This window comes from Lonchura striata, chromosome 3 (assembly GCF_050655825.1).
Source record: "Lonchura striata isolate lonStrDom1 chromosome 3, ASM5065582v1, whole genome shotgun sequence".
NCBI classification, from domain to species: domain Eukaryota; kingdom Metazoa; phylum Chordata; class Aves; order Passeriformes; family Estrildidae; genus Lonchura; species Lonchura striata.
In genome coordinates, this window is record NC_140705.1 from 13,178,812 (window position 1) to 13,205,399 (window position 26,588).

At 39.1% G+C, this 26,588-nt stretch overlaps 1 protein-coding gene and 1 long non-coding RNA gene across 4 annotated transcripts; one reads left to right on the top strand and one right to left on the bottom strand.

Annotated features, from left to right (window-relative positions):
- LRATD1 (LRAT domain containing 1) lies at positions 1-1,938 on the bottom strand. Of its 2 annotated transcripts, none has more exons than XM_021525381.4 (2): positions 1,814-1,938; positions 1-1,215 (listed from the first exon to the last, which is right to left on the bottom strand). In XM_021525381.4, exon 2 carries the CDS (start codon positions 1,176-1,178, stop codon positions 324-326), a length of 855 nt encoding a protein of 284 aa, XP_021381056.1. In that variant the 5' UTR covers positions 1,179-1,215; positions 1,814-1,938; the 3' UTR covers positions 1-323. The 2 variants fall into 2 exon arrangements, with proteins under 2 accessions (XP_021381056.1, XP_021381057.1); XM_021525382.4 differs by lacking the exon at positions 1,814-1,938 and adding an exon at positions 1,396-1,596.
- LOC116183438 (uncharacterized) lies at positions 1,009-26,588 on the top strand. Of its 2 annotated transcripts, XR_014953581.1 has the most exons (4): positions 1,009-1,148; positions 12,240-15,640; positions 17,615-17,885; positions 17,984-26,588. It is a non-coding gene; the product is annotated as an uncharacterized LOC116183438 (long non-coding RNA). The 2 variants fall into 2 exon arrangements; XR_014953580.1 differs by having other exon boundaries at positions 12,240-17,885.

Below are 26,588 nucleotides of genomic sequence, written 5' to 3' on the forward strand. Positions count from 1 at the left end.
TTTCAATTTGAAATTTTATTGGCATGTTGCTAGAATGATCAACATCGATTGACAGGAGAGACTTTGTCCACATACTCTGAGAACAGCCTTCCTGCACCTCCCCCCTCTTTTCTTCCTCTCTCGCTCTTTCGGCATTAATGCTATTAAAAGCCAAACAAAATACTGGCTATGGGTGTAAAGAATGCTGGTTTTTTTTGGAATGTTGCCATGGATCCTGCTTCCAGTCGCGTCCCACGGAAGGAGGGTGCAGCCTCCTGACTCTACGGCAGGCTGGTCTCCCCGGGCAGGGCAGAAGGAAGATAACCACGTACTCCTGCTCCTCCCTATTCTTTCCCATCCACTATAGCCAGGTCCTTGATCACCCTCAGTTTGCCACTGGCATCGATCCTGCGCTTCTCGCGTATTAGATCCTCCAGGCTGTGGAACCTCACCGTATGCACCTTGTTCTCTGCCAAGTGGATTTTGAGATAGTACTGCTGCTGGTGCTGGGTGCCAGCAGCCGCCTGCAGCTCCCCCCCGGCTTTGAACTCCCGTTTCCCGAAGCGGCACCAGGCGGCGAAGCTCTCGGAGTTAGTCCAGCAGATCTCGTCGCTTTTTAAGCCCAGGTGCCCGCAGGCGTTCTGCACCACCAGCTCCGCCACCAGCGGGCGGAATCGGTACCAGCTATTCACCACCCGGCCCACGTTGCCCGCGGCCGCCTCGTACAAGCTGTCCTGGCGGATCTGCCCCTGGTGCAGGTGGATGATCTGCCCGCCGCCCACGTACACGGCCCAGTGCGGCGGCGGGTGCTCCGACGGCCCCAGGTAGAGCAGCTCCAGCAGGTCCCCCGGCTTGCAGAGGGCTGGCAGGGCTGACACCGAGTAGACGCTGAGGTCCCCAGCCTGGGGGCCGCTGCTGACCTTGGAGAAGATGCATTCCTGGCCGCGGAAAGCGGAGAACTGAGTCTCGTTCAGCACCAGCTGGTGGTGGAGGTGGTGGGTGGGCGTCTCCTGCCCAGGGCTGCCGGAGCCCTTCACGCCGTACTTGTCTGGCTGGCCTCGCTCGTCCAGGTCCTCCTCCTCATCCGAAAAGAAGTAAGCCACCCCGACGCGCAGCTCGTCCTTCTCGATCCCCGAGGGGTCCCCGGTCGGCAGCTCGCTATAATTCAGGTGGGTGATGCGATCCAGTTGATTTCCCATCAATGACAGGGCGAGGCGAGGGCAGAAATCGCCGGATCTAAAGGAGGGTGGGGTGGGAAGACACAGAGAAGAACAAGAGATGGGAAGGAGAGTGCACGCAGAGGGAAGGAAAGAAAGAACGAAAGGAAAAAAAAACAAATCAAGGCACATACAAAAGATTTCAGATATTCCGCCCTAAGCCCCCATCCCTCCCTAACTCCTTCCCTCTCCTTCGTACCAGGGAGAAACTCCCACTGCGGACCCTTCCCCCTACCCCTGGAGTGCAGGGCAGGGCAGAGCCTCGACTCAGGAGCGCCGGCTCCGAGCGCCGGGAGAGGAGCCTCCCCGCCGTCCGCCGCCTCCGCGCTGGGGGGACGGAGTTGTACCGGGAGTCTCCGCTCTGCGAGGGGAGAGGGCTCCGGGGGCTCGGGGAGGCTCCGGCCGGCGGGTCCCGATCCCTCCCTCCAGCGGTGCGCAGCCGAGCCGCGCCGGGCAGCGCTGCGTGCGGGGAGGCGGCTGGAGGAGCGCCCGGCCCCGGAGCTGCCAGCCCGGCCCGCCCAGTGCCCGCAGCCCGGCCGGGACCCCGCAAGGCACAGGCAAAAAAACAGGCGATCGGCATCCCCTGCCCGAAGGGTCCCTTCCGTCCCCTTCCGTACCCGTGGTCGCCCAGCGCCAGAACCCCCCCAAACTCCTTTAAAGTCGTCCTGTCCCCATGGGCGCCGCAGAGGAAGCGCCACCCGAGCCCGCCGCCGCCACCCGGCTGCTCCGCCCGCGCCGCTCTGGGCTGCCCGGCCCCTCCGGCGAGGATAAGTAGCGGCGGCGCCGCTCCCGAGCCCGCCCCGGCCGCGCTCATTGGCCGCGCCCGCCGGCGGCGGGGCCGAGCCGCGGCTCTGCCCGCCCGGGCTCCGCTGCCGCCGCCGAAACGCCGGGCCCGCACCCCTCGGCTGTTCCCACCGGCCCCCGGGCTGCTCCCGCTGAGCCCGCATCCCCGAGCTGCTCCCTCTGAGCCCCGACCTCCGGGCTGCTCCCGCCGAGCCCCGACCCCCGCGCTGCTCCCGCCGAGCCCCAACCCCCGCGCTGCTCCCACCGAGCCCGCATCCCTGAGCTGCTCCCGCCGAGCCCCGACCCCCGCGCTGCTCCGGCCGGCCCCGGGGCTGCCGCAGCGGGGCGTCCCTGGGAAAGGGGCTTGGAGGTCGTTCCCACCGCGTGAAGCCGCTGCCAAGCTACCCCTGCACCCGACAGTAGTAAAAAAGAAAGAAAATAAAAAAATAAATTCTATCAAACGAACCTGCCCAGGAAGGACGCAAGAGTTGCTCTGTCCATCAAAGTGGGTGCCGCTCACCTCACTTCAGGAACCTGAAGTTGTACCTGTGCGGTCTGAACTGGTATCCTGGGCTTCCTTTTGCTGAGGAGAGACAGGCATTTGCAGAAGGCTGTTCCTTTCACCTTTTGCACCTCCTATTTTAGGACGGCATGAAGTGCCTTAAGGAGATGCCTGTCCCTTGCCGTTGCCTAGATTATAAATTGGAATGCTTGATATTTGGCAGTAGGTAAGATGACCGTCTTTCCACATCTGGACAAAGTAGCAGTTGTGAGTTGTCCTCAGACGTAACTAGAAAACATGCTATGGCTTGTCTTAAATAAAAAAAATGAGACTGGCAGTAGCAGTCGTTTTCTTCAAAAAATGTATGAAATCTAAAAATCTGTCATCTGTAGTAGCTACTAACAATACATACTTTTACACCTAATTTTGCACATTATGGAAATGGAACTTGGAAATTATTTGTTCATTTGACCACTCTTCCCCCTGTGAGGCTGTGTCAATGGTGGGATTGTAACCTGGTCCTTTTGTTTTCTTAGTCCTTTTACATAACCATATGAATTTCTGAGCAGTGTGAATTTAAATATTTAAGACACATCATGAAAAACATCTAATGACATTCTTTGGTTCAGATGTGAGTCATATTAAAGTACCATTTTTAACTGGAAGTAAATCTACTCATTTCTTTGCAGTGAAAATGGTTTTGTCATCTAGCCATAAGTGTTTTTGCTTTCAATGTTTATGGATAATATCTCTCTTTGCTGCTGTCCTTTTCCCAGTTAGTCTTCAGGTTCAGTTAGCTGAGAACAATAATGCCATCACTTTATTCTCATTATAGAGAGACGTACATCCTTAAAAATAGTGAATTTCAGCTTTTTGAGGCTCAAGCTGTATACCTATGTTCATATGGATCAAATGCTGAATCTCTTAGATAAATGTGTTTACTTTGAATAATCCTTTACTTTTTCCATTTAAATATTGATATAGCTGTCTTTCTAGAATGGCATTTTTTTGTTCTCATTATTTTTTTTAATATATGCAAAGGCATCACATCATAAATGGAGGAGAGAAAAAAAGTTGTGTATGGTGAAATTCAAAGACTGACATCAGTTATTTTTTCATTGTGGCAGTTATACTAATCTATTTATAATTACAGACTTCCCATGTCTCATAAACTCAGGGGTTACAGCCTGAGACTCACAGGAATTAAGCTGATTTGTAGCAGTTAAGGATGCAACATTCATGGTCTGTAGAATCAAAAAGATAATTTGAAAAAAAAAGTTTAAAAATAAAGATTGTTTTCTAATATATGCTTTTTAAAGTGTCAGAGGACTAAACATAACAGGTGGACGTTATTTATCTCTAGAATGATGTAAATACTTTTCTAATGATTGTCAGAAATTATATGTACTTTTACAGCATGACCTTCACCAACTGCAACATTTTAAATTAAATTATGAGAACACTCTAATAGGTTTAGAGCTAAGGCTGTAAAACAGTGTTTAAATATTTTGAGTTTTTTAGTAACTGTTAATGTGCTTCATTTTTAAAGCCAGTCCAAGTTGAAAGCCATTTTCCGTAGACCTTGATCGACAGTTTTCTGTTTTCTAAACACTTCACATTTTTTCCGTTTAAAGTCTGCATCTTTTTAGGTTGCACTCGCACAATTCACACTTCCCACGTTTGCCAATCATCAAGGCTATGTGGAGTAATTTTTAGCTAGTTCTAAACAAACAAAACATTATTTCATCCTTTCCATGCAAAACAGTGGAGAACAGACAGCTTCAGCAACCTGCAGGTGCAGAAGGATTGAGTCTGGGTATAGGAAAGGCTCTGCCCTTCAAAATAGGAGGAGTATCTTCTGACAGATTTTAACCATTTTTGTGGCAATCCCCTGTGGTTTTGCAAGTCTGCTCAATGAGAGTATTCTGTCTCTTGTTGAAGCACTTACAATCCCTTACAATTCACCTCTCTTCATGACCTCTATTCAACACACTCCCAGCACCCATTTTTTTGTTTCATTTCTGTTCTCATCTCTGTACACTGTCTCATCAGAGCTTTGTGCTCTACCACTATCCCTCAGGAAGAAATTTTCCCTCAGTTTCTCTTCAGTCAGAGTTTTATGATAGTGTCAAGAAGTTGATTTACAAAAAACTCTAATCAACCAACAAACCCCAGACTTTTATATAACTGTGATTAAAAGGATACTGCTGGAGATCCCTCTTTTGTCTGAGCTAATTTGATTAATGAATTTATTATCTGCTTTAGATGTTTAACTTCTGAGTGCTTCTTTAGTGAAGCAGTGAGCGCAGGCTTGGCTGCTCTTAGATGGTGGCACTGGCAGTACAGCACCATTCTGTTCACACTTCATTGACCAGCTTCAGCCTCATTAACTGGGGTCATAATCTCTCCTTACACCAGGATGTGGGAATTTACAATATTACTAGAAATAAACCTTATAATATCATCATCTCTGGCTCTGACCTGGCCTACTCTGAGAGTGAATTTATATTTTTCCATTGCTATTTTTTCTTTTTGTGCCTTTTCCCATACTTGGCATTTTGTAACTGTTGCATTTATATTTAATTTAATACAGTGAAAACCCTTAAAATATGTGGCAAAATAGATAATCAGTAGCTCATTTTTTAAACCTTATTTTTTAAATGTTCTTTTCATCCTGCCCTGAGCTGAGCGTTGGAGCCTTGGACCCCTGTTGCTAAATGTGGAGCTGAAACCACTGTTGATTTTAATGAGTGGAGAACATTTGTGCAGAAAAATTTAGGAACGCATGTTTCAAAAAACAACCAGAGATAAAAAAATTGATGATAAGGGTGGAAACTTTCCTATCTGTTATGAACTTTAGATTGTAGAAATCTGTCCATTTCAATCTTGTTAACATTGAATCTCAGAGGCCCAGAAGCTCTTATCTATTTCAGGAACTCTACATTTGGTAGAAACTAAATACAGTTTCTACATCTAACTAGTCTGGGAGAGTGCTGAGGTTTTGGATAGGCTGAGGGAGCTGGGCCAGTCCTGCCTCGGGATTACTGAGGGAGACCTCATCAGTGTCTGTCAGTATCTGAAGGGAGAATGTCAAGAGGATGGACCAGGCTCTTCTTGGTGGTGCCAGGCAATAGGACAAGAGGCAAGGGCAGAAACTGGTGCACAGGAAGTTCTACCTGAACATGAGGAAGAAATTATTTACTGTGCAGGTGGGCAGACACTGGAACAGAGAGGCTGTGGAGTCTCCCTTACCTGAGATATTCAAGAACTGTCTGGACACAATCCTGTGCTTTGTGCTCTGGGATGACCCTGCTTGAGCCGGGTGGTTGGACCAGATGACCTGCTGTGGTCCTTTCCAGACTTTGGCTCTTCGGCCTTGGACAGCTTTTGCCATTTTTATGCAGTGATGGTGAAATATAAAATGTGAAAACTCAAGAAGATAGTTGTGGTCACACTTTTTCTTTTGCCTCTTTTCTGCTCTTCTGCTGGCTTCTGGTAACTTCACGATTCTTGCATTCACAGGGTCACTGGTAAGTAAAATTGTACAGGACAATTTTGGCCCTGAAATTTTGGCCCTGAGGTACAGCATAACCATATATTATTAATTGTCCATTTAAATGTTCTAAACTCCAAAACCAAATAACTGCATCCAAACTACCTCTTAGGAATTATTCCTAATCCATTTTAATCTCTAAAATATATGGAAAAATAGTATCTGACATTTGCCAAAGCTTTTCAAAAGGCCGTGCTACCAATTAATTGTATGAATAATACTAATTGTATGAATTACACAGGCTGGGCCTCTGTAGTCAACTGCTTGGACTCTACCCAGCTCCTTTTAACACCTATAAGGACTCCAGATCTAATTTCTGATCACGTGATACCACTAAAAAGATATTGCAGTAGGAAAGATTTTGGGGAGGAATGGGAAGAAATACCTTAAAGTGTTCATCTTTGGAAAGTTGTTATGTAGACAATCCCAAATGGGGTAGTCACTTTTAAGTTCTCAGAGAGCAGCAGGTCAGGGTGCTGGGCAGGAGCAGGGTTTGGAGAGCTGGAGTTGCACCCAGGTGCAGCCTCCCAGTGCCCTGGCAAGAGCAGAAGAGCAGGAGTGCTGGACTGGGGCCAAGCTGAGGGAGGTCAGGGAGGGCATGCAAGGCCATCCCAACTCAGCAGCCTGGTCCAAGCATGGGCCAGAGCTCTGATGCAGCTCCTAAGTCAGGGCTTGAGGCCCCATCCTAGCTCCTCAAAACTCTTTCTCATTAAGTTTACTTTTCTTCTGGACATCTTATCCAAGGTTCATCTTGTCAGACCTGATCTTAAACAGAAAATAGCAAACCCCGAGGAAGTGATGGAAGAGTTTGTAGATCTTGCACTCTGATCCCTGACAGTAGCATCATATTCATTCTTTAGAGTATGAAAGAAAAATAGCTGACGGACTAGATTTTCATTTAGATGTCTGTGTCTGTACACTAAATGGAAAATGAACTGAATTCATAGGGTTTTTTTTTTCAAGGGGGAGGATGTTATAGCTTAAATTACTACTATAAGCAAAGAAGCCTTCTTCATGATTATAGCAATATCCTTTATGAACTTTTGAAGAATTGGATATTGATGATCATGAAGTTAGATCAATTAACAGTGAATTTAATTTCTTGATCCTTCTATTTCCTGGATTATGTCTTCTTCAAGGTTATTTTGAGTGTTTCAGAATGTCACCATTTTCATATATAGACAGAAGAAAATAAACAAAAAACCACCAAAAACATCAAAACCCCTTAAGCAGACATGACCACAGTCAAATAAGGAGAATTCACTTACTCATAGTGAATAGCTCACTTATTCACTTAATCACCCCTTGACTGAATATTACACTTAGGCAAAGCTTTTTTTTTAAATTTTATTTTGTTTTTGTTTTTTTTTGTTTGTTTGTTTTTTGTTTGAAAATGTAGTCTTAAAGTTCATACTATTTCCATATTTTTTTTTGTGTGTTATGAAATAATATAAAATATAGTCTAGCCTTGTGATTGTAGACACAGAAGCAGTGGCTATGTGGTTGAAAGGTCTTGGTAAAGCAAGCTTGATCTTAAATTTGCTAGTTTAATCATATATAGCTCCAGGTAGATTCCATATAAGAGAATTTTTATTCTCTTGTTTTTATTTCATTTTTATTTAGCCCATTTTGTCTTGGGGTTTATTGGCTGGTTGTTTTGGGATTTTTTTTTCAGTAAAGACAGTTTCATATTATGTTTAATGATGAGTAATAGGATTCCAATTGATTGCAAACTTTCACCCCAGCTACTTACTTCCTCAACCTCTTTCATAGCTTATTCTGTGAGCTTGAACCCACAGCATTGCTATAACACATCTGCCAGAGGAAAACATCTTTTTTAAAGGTGTTGGCACTCCAGAGATGGTGCTCCGAAACTTAAACAGTCATGAATATTGTTCCCTTCTGAATAGAGGATTTTGACATGGCTTTAATAAAGGTGGTTACATTGTTCATTCTGTAAAATGAGAATAATAATAATGGCAGTCTACTAGGAAAATTTCCAGTTTCCTCTTGGTCGTGCTACAAATAAAACTAAAATAAAAATGGCATTGTAATGTTTGTACAGGGAAAAAATATATCCAGAAAGTAGTAAAACCTCAAAAAATAAGCTGCTAGAAAAAAAAATTCAAAAGGACTTGTAATTGTCTTCTAATGCAATCTTGTTAGGTGGGCTACTATCACATGGCAGATCAATGTTTTGATTTCTTTCTTCAATTAGTATTTTGCAACTGAAAACAGGGTTTCCTAAATCAGTTTTAAAGACTGGAAACCTTTTCAGAAATATCAGACCATAAGGAATAAAGTAGTGATTCTTCACAAAAATTACATTTTAAGTGTATGAATCTCCACTGATGTGTTAACTTTGTCCCTAAATGGCTTAAGAAGAAAGAGATAATAAATATTTCCAAGTGCATACTGGTTAGTTAATTATGATTATCTTATTATTAGCTTTTTCCAAAACTACTAAAAGAAAAAAGGCAAAATGTTTTCTTAAGTATGACATGACATTTTCTTGCATTTCCCCTTTAAAACTAGAGAGATTGTCCACTATACTTTAATTTCTTTTTTTTTTTTTTAATTGTAAAGCTGTACGCAAGCTAATATCTGCCTGCTTCTATTATAACAGGGTTACTTGCTTGACTTTTTCCATTTTCATATGTGCTTTGGGATCCTTTATTTAGTCATTGCTCTGTAACTGCATTCTATTATAATTTCACTCATTTTTAATAATACGTATGATATTTCTGCTGCCCTGAAGGACTCCCAGGAAAATTAAATGTTGAAATAAAATGAGCATCAAATGCTTATTTCTATTAGGCTAGTTAATATTTTATAAAATGCATTTTATCTGTGGGTCTTTCAATACCTGAAGTCAAAAATGACTTTCTAAATATTATAAACAGTAACAAATACCCTTTGACTGAATAGCAAAGCAGAAATTCAATCTGTGTGACACTTGCTATTCATAAACATTTTGAGCTTCACTCTCATGGTTTATGCTGCTAGCTGAACCCTTTTGACTGAGTTACAGAACTAGATTCAGTAAGGGAATCATACTTTGCTATATATGAAAACCTTTTGAAGGGAGCTTCTATTTTTCTTTTTCAAATACAGAGCCCAGTCCTGGAGACCTAAATCATTCAAGTTGCATATCAATTTCGGGGCCAGACCAGCATCATCCTGCCTCCAACAAGAAAAGGCTGTCAGAGATACAAGCACACAGTTTTCTTTGAATCCAGTGAGATTTCTGTCTGCATTCAAAGAAAGAATATAGCTGTAGATGCTTAGGAATGACAAATACATACAGTTAGAATTCAATTTACTAATGTATATAAGTACTGAATAAAGTCACTGAGATTGCATGGTGATGCCATTAAAAATAAGTTTCTGCTCAACAAAAATTGAGTAGCCCAAATTTGTAATTTTAATACTATTTCCAGTAGTAATTTCCAAGCAACATTTTCCCAGTCTCCAAAAATCTTGGTCCATTGGCTCGTGTCTATTCATGTATATAATTCTTTCACCTAAAAGTCTGTCTCAGCTAATTGGCTCACAGGTTAACCCTGTTATCTTCATACTGTTTTTGCTGATTGTGTGCATCCAAAACTATTGTTTACAGAAGCATTTTTTAGAGTTGTAGCATATTAAACTGTAACCAACTACTTTATGTATAATACATAAATGAGTGTAGACTACAGCTCATTTTACTTAGCTGTGTTGTTCCTTCAATAATAATGGAAGAAAAAAAGACATGAAAAATTTATGTTTATCCCTAAGTTTAGAAGATGCAGCATGATTTGAACATGATCTGGACAAATTGCACAAGATATGACAGTCTTAACTTAACTTCTTCCTTCCCCCTTTAAAAAAAGCAAAAATTAATTTGATTTCAGTAGAGAAAAAATATGGCTGAAAGAAAAGAATATCTGACTTGAGACAAGATTGGTTTTGTAGCAGTCTGTTTTACTCTTAGCTGTGGTAAAAAGTCTTTTAGTGACCCTGGTCACATCACTGAGTTTTAGGCTGGTGCCATCAATTATTATTTCAAGTACTAGAAGCACTTTTCTGTTTAAAACATGGGCATATTATTCATCTTAGGTGTCAGAATTCTGGGTTTAGTTCCTTATGTAGCCACAGTGGTTTAAAATGCTGTCATTCAGTTTATGTAGCCACAGTGGTTTAAAACTCTGTCATTCAGTTTAAGTGTGTACATATTAGTTAAGACACACTGCAGGCTATCTAGCTATTCTCCCGTTACCATGTTGTAACTGCCCTTGTTGAGAAAATATTCAAAGAAACATGAACAAAACATTTAACTTAGACTATACATGAAGGCAAAGGAACCTGGATTCCTATTTCTATTCCCATAGTTCAAAGACTATTTAATGGAAATAGCCTTAAGATAAGAATGTTCATTCAAAAATAGGTGCTTCGATCTTTCCTACAAAACAGAAAAAATAACTGTATCCTGTCATCACAGGCCTCCAGCCAGGTAGTAATTAGCATTGACTCCATGATTCACAGAAGGCTGATCAATCACTTTATTATCCTATACTTATTAAGGAACCCATTGTGTTTATAGACAGTTATGATACAGGTGAACCTAACTGGACCTCCAGTCCAAACACCATCACCATTGGCCAATTAAGAAACCATCCTTTGGTAAACAAATCTCCATAACACATTCCACATGTTCACAACAGGAGGTGCAGCAAGTGAATATAAGAATTGTTTATAATTCTTTTCTCTGATCTTCTCACAGCTTTTCCCAGGAGAATACCTGAGAAAGTTACGTGTTGCTCTCTGCGACCAGAGAGCTGCTGCCACAGTATCCTGCTTTTCTGGTGTCATGGTTTCAGATTTTAGTGCTCATTATGGATTGGGTGGCCAAATGCATCACAATTTGTGGCAGGCATGTTTTAAAACTTCGTAGTTTCACACTGTGCTCAGGCCCGAGGTGGATGGTTGGTGTTGCAGAGCACAGCACAGAGGAGGATCCCTGGGGATTTAGCAGGAGTTCACAGCAGGCTCCTGTTGATAGGTGCTGTGTTGCTTACATTCAGAAAACTTCAGGCATGGCTCTAATGAGAAGCACTAACCTCTTGTAAACTCAAATCTACAGTCTCTCCTGGGTTTAAGTACCTCCAAGTTTAGGCGGCAGCTGTTGCTTTGCTTTTCAGATTACAGTTTCTGCCTAAACATCTCCATTTTTTCCAAATCCTTATTTAGATGTTTAAATCCGTTATTGGCTCTATCCCTTAATCTCTGTTCTGCTTACCTTCTCCTATGTAAATGGAATATCCATGCTTCTTTTGCCTCACAGAAGGTATTCTGTGTTGCCTGATAGCAATAGGGGAGGTATAAGTGAAATACAACAAACATGGGATATGGGGGTACTGTCAGATGCGAGAAAACTTCTGTAATATAACCGCATACTCATTTAATTTCACTTTCCTGATTCTTAGACCATCATTGATGTTTTATATACAGTGCTATAAGAATGATATTATTTTGGATATCATCAAGTTTGTTGGGTAATAATCCACAATAGAAATGAAATTCTGTGTGTGAAAGTGTGGCCCATGCAGCCTCTGTGCTGTGTTGGCAGAGTATGAGGGGATTGCTAATGATAAAAGGCCTTTGAAGACTTTGATCCCTGGGATAAGCTTGTAGGGATTGTTGTTCTGTGGCCATTTCACGGGGAGATAATCACCTGAGGCTGAGATGGTAACACATGTCCAGAATACGGTGAAATTCACAATTATACAGCCCTGATATGGCCAGTGAGTCTTTTAGCTCAGTTAAAAAAAAAAAAAATACAAGACAATTCATAAGCTCTGAAGTTTTCCAAACTTTACCAGACATTAAACCTCTCCCCCACCCCCAAAAAAAAAAAAATAACCTATGAAACTGTAATTTTCTATTAAGTCAATGTTTTTGACCCGAAGAATGGGATTTTTTTAAACATGCATTTTTATTGGAAAAATGAGATAATTATATATGAAGCATAAGTAGAAAGTAAAATTTTCTTTTAAAATATGTTTTTTTTTCCTAATTAATTATAATGACTAAATGCTAATGTCAAAACAATATATTTAGAATCTGCAAAATTCTGAATATTTTTGAACTGAAAACTTTTGCTGAATTTAACTTGGACTTGAAAAAATGTTTTGTACGACTGAGTAATATATTTCTTTGTTCACAGATTATTTGCCAGAAGAAAAAAAAAGTATCTGTTTTAAAGAAAACATCCTGACAGCAGCATGTGAGCTGGGTTTACAACTGGAGTCATACTGGAGTCCACTATTGGACACAAGAATACTTTTCCAGACCAGAAGCAGAGATTTCTTTGCAACCCCACAGATACCTGTGCAGGGAAACTGGGCTTTGATACCTACCCACAGCAAATATGATTAAGACTTATTATGTGTCTAGTTGAGGATTAGAGATAAATGAAGTTAATAAAGAGGAAAGAGTCTGAAAAGATCCAACTGTAATAAGTTGAACTGAAAATGGTGTAAATCACAGATGTTCATCTCAGCTTTAACTGGGCCCCTGATTCTTAGTGCATAATTTATTAGACACATTATTTCTTTCTTGTCTTTTTCCCCCCTTCTGTTCACAAATAGCTTATGAGAAAATATCTACTTTATGAAATATATAATTGAGCAAAATTGTTTTGTTGAATAATTTTCATTAACAGATGTTGTGTCTTGTTTTCATATTCACTTTCTGGATTATTACTTGTGCTCATGAGCAAAGGCTTGAAAAAGTACTTATAGTATGGAAATGTTTCTGGCACATAATTCAAACTCCTAAGTCCTCTTTATAAGTGAAATAGTGAGAATTTTCATGGTACCAGGGTAACATCCCATCAGAACAAGATAGCTGGAAGAAACCAAATCGCATCCAAAGGAGAGATAAACCCCTACATTTTTTAAACAAAAATTTTTAACCCTTCATAAAAAAAAATATATAGAGAGAGCAATGCAATCCAGTGCTTAATGTACTTTATGGAACAGGCTAATTAATTTATTTCCATATAGTCCACTTTAGTATATTCATTATGTAATCTGCACCATTTGTGAGCAATATCTCTGTGAGTATTAGTCAATCACAGTCTTTCAAAGGTCTTTAGAATTACAGAGTCCATAATCTCCCAGAAAATCTATTTCAGCACTTCACTATTCTTACCATTATATTACTGCTTTCTAATATTCTAGTCCTAATTTTGAACATCATTGCAGTCTAAACACAACATTTCTTGTTCTATCTCTTAGGTCATGGAAAATAATTTATTTCTTCTCTCCTACTTGCAACCTTTTATATATTTGAAAAATTTCTGCTTTTCAGTTTTTTGTTTTTTTCCTAGGTTAAAGAATCATAATTCATTAATGTTTTTCTTTCTTTCCAGTTATATTTTCTAGAATCCCAGTTGTTCATCCTATTCCACTGAGCTCTCTTCAATTTTAAATCTTTCACAAACTGTGGTGTTCAAAATTGGAAAAAGAAACCCAGCTGAGGCTTGAACAGAGCAGAGTAGAACAGAAGAATTGTTTATAGGCTGTCTGGCTATTTCTAACTTTTATTATGGTCTATGCCTTTTTGCATCAGAGTGGCACTGTTAATTCACATTTAGATTGTCACCCAACTAAACCTTTTCCTATGAAACTGTTGCATTATCTGGTAATTCCCCACATTTCTGTTTCTGACCTTAAAATTTTGAAAATTATGAATCTTGTGAATTGCTGCAACTTATTCTCCTGGTGATTATGTTCAGAAATTCTTTCATCTTAGCAGAACTCTGTATCAGTAAGTCTCTTCTTGACAGAAACGTCCTTCTATAAAAACTGAAAGACCCTGAAGAGATCTTAAACTCTACAGAGGGAGATTAAATAAGATTTAAGTAATAGATGGTCCACTACAAAGGAAAAATTTACTTGCCATAGCTGATGTCGAGTAGTTAGAAGTCATTGAATCTTTCTCCAGGTAAAATCTATTTTTGGAAATGGAATGAAAAATGAGTTTTGAACATAAGAGTGGACTATGGAAATTATTAGTAATGTCTGTTCAGCTGTGTTTTTATTCCTAGACAATTCTGATTTCCTGAATTACACCATCTGGGGGGACTAAGATCTAGCTGAAGTTGTTTGGGTTTTTGGTGGTTTTTTTATTTGTTTGTCTTTGTGGTTTTTTTTTTGTTTGTTTGTTTTCTGTTCTAGACTCACAGAAGTGGTAGCTGGAAGGGGTATGTGGTGGTCCATATAAGGCACCTCCTGTTCTAAGTGAGGCTAATGCCTGGACTGGTGTCAGATGTGGCTTTTTCTAACCTTGTCTTAGAAAGGATGATGATTTCACCACTTTATAGACTGCTTCAGTGCTCTGCTATCTCTACAGCCACTTGCTATAGCTGCTTCTTATTAAATTGTCTATCATTCAAAATATTTGGTCAGATCATGTTTCCAGTGGCACTTCTTCAGGAGGTAGGCTGCTTTTGGGCTGTGGCTTAGCATCTTTTTTTTTCCAGACTAACACTTACATGTTTCTCCATTTAGTATGCCATATACTTAGGCTCCTGAATAGTTTTTTTTGCTTTCAGACAGACTCTCTAGTTTCCTGACACTCCTTTTGAGCTGTGGAGCCAAAAACTGGACATGTCACTCCAGGCACAGCCTTGTCAATGCCGTGTTGAGTGACACGTTAAGTACTGGCCTCACTTGTAGTGTAGCCCAATATGTGCTTTGCCTTATTCATGTTGGTGATGCAATTCTACTCATATTCAGCTTGATAATTACTGTAGCCCCCGTGTTCTTTTGGTCAGGTGCCACTCAGCCAGCTCTGCTTCATGAGGTCATTCTACCCCACATGCAGAATATAAACCTTCTCCCTCCTGAGTTTCACAAACCTTCTGTCGACCCAGTCTTCACTTTTCTCAAGTCCCTAGAGCTGAATCACATCATGTGTCAGTTTTTCAGCAAATTTTCTGAGGGAACATTCTGCTTCATCATCCAGGAGGAAATATTGGACTGCTTTCCAGTCCTACAGTATTTGTTTCATTACCAACTGTTACACCTCAAGGCATTGAATATTGCCTTGGAATACAGTGCTGCAGCCACTTTTCAGCCCAGTTAAAAGACTGTTTATCCCACCACAGTTTCTTAGCCACAAGAATGTGGGGAAAGCATTGTCAAAAGCCTTAGTGGAGTAAAAGTTACAGGAACTGTTACCATTTACCTTCCCAGTCCATCATTTTGTCATAGAAGGCAACCATGTTGGCCAGGTAGGATTTGCCCTTGTAAATTTGTGCTGGTCTTGGTTGCCTCTTGTCTTTTGCACACTCATAAAAGAATGATATGCATCCTCCATCCAACCAAGGATTGCACTTGGTGTGTCCAGCTGATGGTTCCCAATATTGTCCTTCTTACCTTTTTTAAAGGCATGATCTGTTATTGCTGTGGTTTTTTAATAGTTAGGAAACGGCTTTATAATTACAATGGCTGTTCTTCCACTGTTTAGGGCTGTTTTCAGTCTCTGCAGATTGAATAATCTCGTTCTACTAAATAATCCTTCTGTCTGGGAGCAGAGGACTGGGAGCAGGCTTTTCTGGTAAGACTGAGAAAAACCCAGAGTATTTCAGTTTTACTTGTCATTCATTACAAGGTTATCATCCCTGTCCATCCCCATCCATTTATTTGCTTGCCGAATTAATTTTTCTCCATTACTTTTATGAAAATTGATACCATAGGTTCATCAAGAGATTGAATGCTGCACTACTTCTTACATTAGTAATCATACAGCTTCTCCTTACCCATAGTGGTCATGTTATCACCAAGAACTGACCCTGTTGTTGTGTTGCTCTGTGGGAGAGAACTATTGTCAGAGAGCTTTATGATACTCAGTACCTCAGAAATAAAGAAATGAGTTGGTATTTCATATTGGTTTACTATGTTTAGTGGATACTTTTTACAGGGATGTCTTTGAGCTTCTTTTTGCCAGTAGAATATTCATTGACCACAGAGGAGGTTCTGATTCTTTGCCTTCTTTGGTGCTGGTTAACATCACCTTAGTGCAGCCTTTTCCTCTGAACCATGAGCAAACCACAGCAAATGTGCCAAGTTGTGATGTGCAGGAACCACAAGGGTTAAATTGTGTTCATTCATTCATTTGGGATGACTCCTATTAAAGGAGTCTCTCTGAGGCCCAGAACGTGTAGTTCTATGCACAGCACTGAGAATGGTGTTCAGACAAACAAATTCTAGCAACCTTTTGTCCAGAGTATGCAGAAATGGGGTTATAGTTTCCTATTCATGTTTAGAACTTGTCAAATATCATTTTAATTTTTAAAAGATGGTAAAAAATCACCCTGAGTGCAATTGTGATGTCTGGGCTTCAAAGCATGGTTTGTCTTTATAAAATCAGGTATTTAACACTTTTTAATGTCAATTTTCCCCTAATTCAATTCTCCCAAATGGTTGAGTTGTTTGATTGAATATTGCCCACCAAAGAAACAGCCTCAGGCTGGCATCTGTCATAGAAAATTTGATCCCAATTCATTAATATTTTGCAAAATTATAAGCTATGAAAACAGGAATTTGTAATTTGAAGTGTCAGGGAGCCTCAATAGTACATTATGTTACTACCTTCCTGCACAAGTTACTGGTATGTGATTGGGCATTTATTAAAGATCTTGAACTATTATTTTTCATAAATGTATGTAATAATTTGGCTCAAAGATGCTCTGAATTTGTGTTGTTCTTTGTTACACACCTGGGAACAAAAGATTTGTAATAAAAGTGAAATGGCAGTCAGAATTCAGAATGCCCATGCTTTTGTGTTTTGATGTCTCAGCTTTCACGCTATTTTTATGTTGTTTCTTTCATCTTTAATTTTATCAAGAGATTCATATTAGATGCATTATTAATCCCTGTAACACTGCCTTCCCTTCTTCTGCACAGTGTGAGATATTTCTGGCTCCAACAGAAATAATAATGTGTGAGATTATTTTCTACATTTAATATGCGAAAAAAATAAACAATGTAGATTTTCTAAAATCTCCATGCACTGTAATTTTCTTCCAAAGATTTCACTGATGCATTAGGACTGAGAAGCATAAGCAATCACCTAAAGCTTTTAAGCAATGATTTTGGTTGTGTACTTTATAACCTGAGAATTCTCAGCATGCAGCACATTATAACACATACTGCACTGGAAAATAAACAGAAAAGTGAAGTATGGTAACTGGACTTTCTGTAAGGGTTTGACATAGATTAAATGAAACACAATTCCAATATGCTGACCAACTGCAATAGAAGCAATTAAATCTCTCACTGATGATGTTAATGGGACCAATTATAGAATGTGTTTTAAAACATGACTGGTACAGTTATGATGGCTGCAACAGAAAGGGAGAGGCAGGGGAAGGAGAGTAAGGGATTATGAATATCTAATGGAAAAACTGATAATTTTGGAACTGGGTTTTTTTGGCTATGGGGTAAAGGGAAGGCTGATTGCAAATACTCTTCCACTTTGTTATTAAAAGGTGCATCATATTCTTTTGATTGTTTTATTTATTCTGTAAAGGATATCACAGCTGCACAAACTGGTCAAAGAAAAAGAAGCAGCATGCGTGGTGAAAGTCATAGTATATCTATGTAACTACAGCAAAAAGGAAACTCATAGACCTTCTACAGTGTTGATCAACAGCAAAATCAACTGATGGTCATCGAAATCCCATTCCAGCCAGGAAGCAAGAAGAGTAATCCCCTTAAACAGAAAATTATTACTGAAGGAGTACTGTGGACCCAACCCAAAATGTAATACACTAGCAAAGGAGAATACATTTCAGTGTGAGGTAATGTAGCACCTTTTTCTTCTATTTGAAACAACAAGAATTGCATGAGTTAATATTTTCTGAAATTTAAGTGATTTGAAATCTCTCATTTATAACAGTGCTGCAGGTCTTCTTCCACCAGCCTTTCCCAGACAGAGATGTGGTATTGCTCCTGTGATGTTGCTCCCAGATGCAGAGATAAAGGCAATTCAGCAGCTGCTCCTCCGTGAGTCAGCTGAAGGTACTGGGAGGTATGGTGGAGTCCCAGTGAACATCCCCCTTTCACACAACCCAGTTTGGATCTGGAAAAGAATTGGCACATCCTCAAAGACTCTGGCTACACCAAAAATAACAGCCCCTCTACAGTTCTGTATCAATTTTTCTGGTTCTCAACTTTCAGTTCAGGTCTCTCTGCTCTTGGTGCTCATAGCTAGAAATGAGAAGGGCCCATGTTAGCAATATAGTCCTGCTCTTAGAGTACTGCATGCCCTAAGGTCTGCCCTCCAAAGAAGACTGGTGCTTCAAAGCACAGCACAGAACTCTAAAGTGTGCTCCATGTTCCAAAAATATAATTAAAACCAACTTAAGTTGTACTTTTAGTGAACATGTACTAAGCCAGAAAAATTGCTTTTTTCTTTAACAATGCTAAGGTATACAGAAATTAAAGCGTCCACTATATTTCATTTGTTGTATACATGTAATATATTGCCAGAGATATGTGACTTTGTATTTCTAGAAAAAGTGCCAACATGATTTAAAAGTGGTAATTCTTCCACAGTTTGGTTAGAAACAGGCTAATAGGGGTTTAAACTGGGGAGAATGAGTGTTAATTCTTTTCAAATAACATTGTTTAAGCAGCACAGTTAGTTTCAAATAACGCATAGGTAATCATTGAAGTATGTAAACAATTTTTTTTTTCAGTTACCAGTTATCAGAACTTCAGTTTAAATTAAAAAAAAAACCAAAAAACAGAGGAATTATGACAATTTATAATAAGGCAGTTGTACTGAGACTGGCTAAGACTGAGTTAATTTTCTTCATAGATGCTTATATGGCACTGTTTTAGATTTGTTACCAAAACAAAACTGACAATGCACTAATTTCCCAGCAGTGTTTTCACAGCATCAGGGCTCTCTTTGTTTCTCAATGTGCCCTTCTTCAGAGAATAGACTAGGGGATGCACAACAGGATAGAAGGGGAGATAACCTCAACCATCCAAAGAGATACTTCTTGCTGTATAACATCATGCTCAGCAATAAAAGGGAAGAGAGGGGGTTTTAGGGAGGTTAGCAATCTTTTGATTGGGAAATGGCTGAGCATTGTTCAACCTGTGGGAGGTGGAGAATGATTGCCTTTGCAACAGTTGGGATTTTTTGAGTTTTTGTCTCTTCTTCCACATATCCTTCAGTTATTAACCTTATTTTTATTATTTTTATCTTTGTAGCTTACCCAATTTCGATTGTCTTTATTCTTTCTTTTCCTTATTCCTCATCCAACTGAGAGCTGGGGAAGTGGGCAATCAGCTGTGTGATGCATAGCAAACCACCAGGATTAACCCAGAACAGGAAGCACAGAAAGCCTGTGGCAGACCTTTCTTGTTATTAACTTGTTTCATAGACCAGTACTAAATGAGTATAAAATGCCCATGTTCTGCTTTATTTATTCATTACAAGGCAACAGAGATCAGTGCTATTGGTTTCAGTAAAGCTGCTTCTGATTCAAGCTGTTCTACTGAGATGAGATTATTGTGTATTAAGGCTTCAGTTAGGTTTACTTTCATCATACTCCTCTGTGAAAAATATTTCACAACAGAAAACAAATGTAATTGGGTATAATTCATGATTCATGGAACAACACCTGCTGTTCCAAGTTGGGACTGAAAAACACTGGGAGATGTGTTAGCACAATGTGAGACAAATGCTGAAAAGGTGTAAGTGGCTGTAGCACTACTGTTTTCCATGTGGTACATGCATTTCAGCCTTGTTTATTGGGATTTAGACTGGGATTTAGCAGAGTTATTATAAATTTTTTAATAAGAAATATAAATGTGGGGCAGCTGGAGTGCATTCTGCTCTTCTTGTTTTTGTTGTTGTGGCTGATATTTCTCATACAATAAACAAGCTGCATTAGAAATATCCTCTTCTAAAAATTTTAATAGTATTTAATCCATAAATACCTTTCTAAATACCTCTCTTTTACTAGTCATAATGAAATACATTCACTGAAAGAGTCATAAAACAGATGAGGCAGTGAAAATGTTTAGTGAACGTTAGAACTAATAATCATAATGACACTAAAGCAGTTAGAGCGCAGCACACAAAGACACAGCAAGATGCTACTGTAAGCTCCATGCTTTACACAGAAGCAGTGGTAATAGAAGGTTGTATAAGTGGAATTACAGGCTGCAGTGGAATTGGTGTCTACCTCTGAGATTGGTTTGTATTAGTAGAGCCAAAAACGACGTAAATGTTCATTTGATGTTCAGAATACTTCCTCTTTTTCTGCATTCATTTTCTTTCCTGACCCTTTACAATGCTTAGACTGAAGATTTTTGATTTATCATAATTTTCCTCTTTGGTCTTTAGCTTCATTTTGAGAAACAAAGAAGGTTCATAATTTCTATCACATTTGGAGGTGCAATACTCAGTAGACCAGCAGTGTTATGCCATATCAGGTCTTAGTACCTCACCCAGAGCTGCAGAGTTGTGATGCTGACTCACCTGCCTGTGAGGTGTTTGGTGCTTGTACAGAGAGGCACAGGAAATAAAAATAAACTTAAGTTTTTGAGTCTGTGGGAACTGAAAATTCAAAAAAGTCTAAATGGAATAAACTCTTGGCATGAAATAAACAAAACTATCATTTAAAGCTGTATACATTTAATTCATAGTTAATTCATTTTGGATGACTGTGTGTTTGGATGACTGTGTGTATATCACAAACATTTTTGTGCACGTGTCTTAGGAGCCCAGTGGAATTGACACCAATTTGGGACACATTTTAGCCTGGAATAACTCCAGAAGAAGAACTTACTAGCTAAGCCTTGCTGGAATTTATGGATAAGAGCAACATGAAGAAAATTAGAAGCAAGACCAGAGTTATTCTGCAAGAGGGAAGATGGTAAAAAAATTCAAGACCATATCAGAAACCAAATAACTTCATTAAAACATAGAACTACAAAGGAAGTCTCCACTGTGTATTAGATATTCATCATACCTACCCTGTTCCCCAAGTATCTGTATTTACTTTAAGCTCAGATGTCTGTGCATCCACTGTGAAGTCTTTCTATGCAATGTAGAAATTTATTCTAGATTTGATCATGCATAATTAAGTAATGGTGACCTATACTTCAGAAGATTATCAATGCTGATATTGTCATAAATAACTGATAACCTGACAAATAATACAGTATAAACTTAATTAGTGCACAGCACTATATGCCTCAGGAAGAGTGTTTCAAAGACCCTGTTTTCCTAACCCTGATTGATGATTCCTTTTGAGCTTAATAAATGCTCAAAGCTGGGATCAAAAATTGTGTCTTTGCTAATGTCTTGAATTTATTGAATTATTTTGCAGAGTATTGTAACTACTCTAAAGGAATTATTGGCTATGGGATTGCTGCTTTTTGAGTGGGTTTTTGGGTGTTTCTTTCATCTCAATGACATTTTTCATCTAGGGCACATGACAAAACTTTTTTTGAGAAATGAACTAATCAATTAAAGTACTTCATATAACAGCAATTCAAACAAATTGAGGGATTTTGGCAATGGAGACAATATACATGCTCAGGAGGGACCTGTAAATAAAGGGAAAGTAAAGGTGAGGCATGCAAGGAAATTAAAATCTAAGTAATAAGACAAAATAAAGCAAAGTATCAAAACACTCAGACATAAAACCTATCTAGAGAATACCTTGTTTTCCAGATTGCAGTGGTGATATTTTGTATTTTCTTGTCTTCCAGTCTCAGAAGTGACTATATTTAATGCAAGTTTTTGTTCTATTAATTTAAAATATGTAAAACTATGAGGTTTCATTTTGAGTTAAATGGATCTATCAATTTTTTTTCTGCCTAGGGCCCTCTTCTGCACCTATTGCAATTACAAATAAAATTTCTAAATACCAAATCTTGGTATGGGATTGGGACTTGGGAAAAGAGTACTAAATAAGGTGGCTTGAATACAATTTGAGAGTTAGTATTTTTAGCAAGTCATCTATAATGGGAAAAGGGAGAAAAGCTTCAGTGTAAGAAGAGGCACAAAATTAAGCAGGACAAAACCAATTTATCTTGTGTTTGTTTGTTGCCTTGGAAGTTTCCCCCTTCCTTCTTAAAAACACTCCAAAGAGTGGATCTTATGATCTTTACTGTGAATGATTCCAAAAGTGCATTTGGTTTTGTGGAGTAAAAAGTACTGAACTTCTCATGGCATTATTAGGTCTGCAACATGTAACTATTATTTGTATAATAGCCTTCAATTATGATTTGACTAATATGTAACTAGTATTTGAATAATATGGATATTGACTATTTTTATAAGTAATTAAAAAGCGTTTTCTGGTAGATCAAGAGAAATTTTATTTAAAACATTTTGCTCATGTGAGCAGAACAGATTTGTAAGAATGATGTTATCCCCTACACCAACCCTCCCCAACTGCTTGAAAAACAGTTTCTGTTCTAGAGAAAGTATAATACATTATTTTGGCCATTAAGTGAAAAGGTTATTTTTTTTTTTCTTTTCCTCAGACTTGTGATAAAACAGGCTGAAGATTCTGAAAAGTCCATGGGGAAAAGAATATTTTTTCTCACCTTGTAATCCACTCTACATTGTAAAAGGCTTCTGGGTCCACTTCTATTAATTTACTTACAGTAAATTTTTCCTGTTCTCAGTCTTTGATACCTCATGTATAAGCAGAACATATGTATGTAAAAGTTAAGTAGTGGTTTGTTAGTTCTTTTATGCAGGCAGAATGTTCATCTTAATGAATGATAATCCAGCACTCAAATATGAACAAATAAAATGTTAATATGTCTGTCAAAAGTTCAGCTCAAGATATAAATGAAAAAAAAAGTAATTTGCAAGAACTTTTAAAAAATAGTACAAAATTTTTAGTTTCAGTGCCAGACAGTATATGTCAGCTTTCCTTTTTAAACCTTTCTGTTATGGTTATTACTTGGTTGTGAAGATTGACTGAAGCTGAGTTAGTTTTGAAGAGTTTAATTGGGAAAAGATAATGCTTCTTCCTGGATGAATTTTCAGGAGAGAAACCCAAAGGAACAAACAACCCACATGGCTGAGATCAACATTTATTTTTACAGCCACAAAGTTTTGAAAATATTAAATATTTGAGTTTTGTATTACTCTCTTAGATACAATGAGAAGTGAAGAATTTTTTTTTCATTTTCTTTCAGTAATAATGCACCTATTAATGCATTTTAGAGGTCATAATTTTTCACTTTTTCATACTTGTGTAAATCAAACAGGAAGGCTGCACAGCTCAAAACTGAGCATAATAGCCATGCCTTGCTCTTGGAACACCAAGTAGTCATGAAAGTGTAATCTCTCCCTGAAGTGATGCAAGATGGCTAAAATGAGTGTAATGGCTCTTCTGTTTCACTGTTTTTCTGGACTAGCATGGGATTCTGAAGCATTTTATATTTTAACAGGCCATCCAACAAACTGAATAACATCTAAGCAATGCACAAGGACTATATAAAAAGGAAAATGGACAGCAAGGGCAGCAAGTTAAGCCTCATTCACTGGAGATGGATATCATTATCACCAAATGTTGGTTGTTTAGAGAAGCACCTACATTTTGGGAAGCAGCCTTGCCTCCTGGAGTAGCTTGTGGGGAGAAAAAGACCCTAGAAATGCAGTTTCTCATGCCTGTTTTATATACCCACATCAGGAAATAATGAATGGCACTAAGACATACCTATTTCTCTTTAGTGCCAGGGGAATCTGGGCCACTAGTTCAGATGTCAGCTCCTACTCTGTTAATGTCTGAAGTTACCTCTCATATTTTTAGCTTAGATTCACTTCTATGTGGGATTTCCTTTTTCCTGGATAGGTTTCTGCAATTGTCTTAATTCACAAGGATACAATCTAAGCAATATTAAAGTAACTTCCAAGCTTTATGGAAGCTCATTTAAAGTTGGAAGAAAAGTTAGATGAGGAACTATAGCTGGTCTTTGTGTATTATATTAGCTATACTTCCTAAATCAAGATGTTTGGTGGGAGGTATGAAAATGATGCATTTTCTGTTGTCCCAGTGAGATATTTGCCTTTTTTGAAAAACTCCCTAACCTGAGCCTACTGCCCACGGCCTTACAGGCAGAAGTTGAGCTGAGCGCTGAAAACACAGCTCCATAGGAGCTCTTTCTGAGCTTTCAGTGTGTAGGAAATGCCTGGGTTGTTCCTAACCCTGCAGTTTCTGCTTGCAGAGGGCCTGAGGCAATAGGTAGGAAGGAGTCAGAGCCACACCTCAGCTGATCTGTACAAATGTGACACCAGTTCAGTCCTTCCACCTTGGGAAGTTCAAGGTGCCTGCTCAGTTCCCCTTCTCTGAAACATGTCATGTTCCTTCTGGATCAGTCACATTTTCACACATTGTTCTACAGCATTTCTGTGCTCCCCAGTGTTATGTATCCCACTAGATGAAGAATTCTACACAGGCAGGCTTCTAAATAATTTTTTTTCCACATAATATCTTTCCTCTATCTCCACCTCCCCACAAAAGGTACAGAATTTCAGAGTTTTCCTTACATGAGTTCAACTTATCGTGCTTTCTAAATTCATTCATGTTCCATGATTAGCAGGAGCTAATTTGCTCACTGGGTTTTCATTTCTTGCCTGGGTGTGCCTGTGTTTTCCCAGGCGCAGTTATGCAAGTGGCAGAGCAGATTAATGATGGACAAGGGCATGGTTACTCTATGTTAAGCAACAGCTAGCTGTATGTTATTTGTCAAGATTCCTGTTAAGACATGTAGCTCAGCTTTCATTTTTAAAAGATATGGATGCATTTGGTAGTGATAGCATAGGTTACTGTCAATCAACAACTTTAAATCAAAAAATGTATTATTCAAACCCCCACTTCAATCAATATTGATTTTTTTTTACTCTTTTCACTGAAATTGAACAGAGTCCAAATTCCATACAAACTTGATTTTACTGTATTTCTAGTAATTTTAAGTAACAAAACTGCTAATAAAGCATCTCCACATTTTTGATACATCTAAGTAATCTGAGATATTCCTCATATTGCAAAAATTATTTCCTTCCAATTTTAAATCTTATTTTAAAAACAGTGGATTTAGAAAAAGTACACCATTCCCAAGGTTTTATTCTACCAAATGAACCTCTACATAAATTCACTTAAATCACAGCTTCCTCCTGAAGCTAATGAGAACTGAGGGTATTTTGAGTCTTAGATGAGCAATGGCATTAATAAGAAAAGCAGTAGCTGCTAAGATAGATATCTGCTATGGGTGAAGACCAAGAAATTTGTATAGAAAATTTACTTGACTCTGGCACTTTAACCAGAGACTCTAAATCAACTTTTCACATTTATGGGAGTTTTTTTTGGCATTTGTTTTGGGAGTGTGTTATAGAATGGAGCCTTCTAAGATTTTGCCTAGTTCCTGCAATATGAAAACTTAACTTGGCTGATGATGAAGATAATAGGTCAAAATGATATGACTGCAACAACTGCAGATGCTCCAGCAAGAGTAAACACATTAGGACAGACAATGTTTCTGCAGTGCAAGCCCCAACAGGAATGTGTGTCTGACTCAGAGGAAAGGCAACATGTTCACTGCAAATTTCGGAGGACTATGGAGTGCATCTTGGCAGATAAAAGTTATTCATGGGCAAAGAGTTATTAATCCCTGTCAGCTTCACTGGTGGTGGAAGCCCCAGAAAGGATCTTTCAGGTTCAGCCAAACTCTCCAAGCCGGGTGTCAGGTAAGAATAAATTGTGATCTCATACCACATGTAATTAATGAATCTAAAGCATAAAAAAGCTCTGAATGATAAAGATCAATTATACACAGACTTTCCAGCTGGGCAAGCTCCACTCCCTATGTTTGGTGGGGAAAGAGGCATTTTTCTCCCCTGTGAGACTGGATTGACTATTCATGCCTACAAAATTAGCATGATGTCCAAAGAAGACGGGCCTTCAGAAAGGTGAAAGTGAGAAAAAATCAACTTTTGCTCATGAACTCTACTTTTGCTATGGTTCATAAAGACAAAAAAACTTTGTCTACTAAGGGCTCACTGATATGTAGCTGGCAGGAGCCCATCACAGGGTTGCTGGTTAGGGGGAGACAACTACAAGGGGTTGTTTTTGTAGTTTGTTGGATCTTGGGTATTTCCTATTACTCCTCCTGTGGAAATATACTTTAAGGGAAACTTTACACTGTCAAAGATTGTTTGGAAGAGAAGAGAGGACAGACGCCCTATCTCATATATATACTTCTTCTTGAGTAGCTCTAACTAGATGGCAGTTCCCAGAGGCCTTTGTTTCCCCATTTCTTTTTTTTTTCCCAGTGCTTTGCAATACAGATTCTATCTGATCTTCTTATACTGACATTAGTGACAGCTTCATATTACATTGGAATGGGTTTTTACTGTCTGTTCAGGAATGGAAGGGCAATCTGACATGATGTGTTTGTGCACGTGGTCAATTTGTGTCATAATTTTCATGGAGAAATTAAATATTATTGCTATAGTA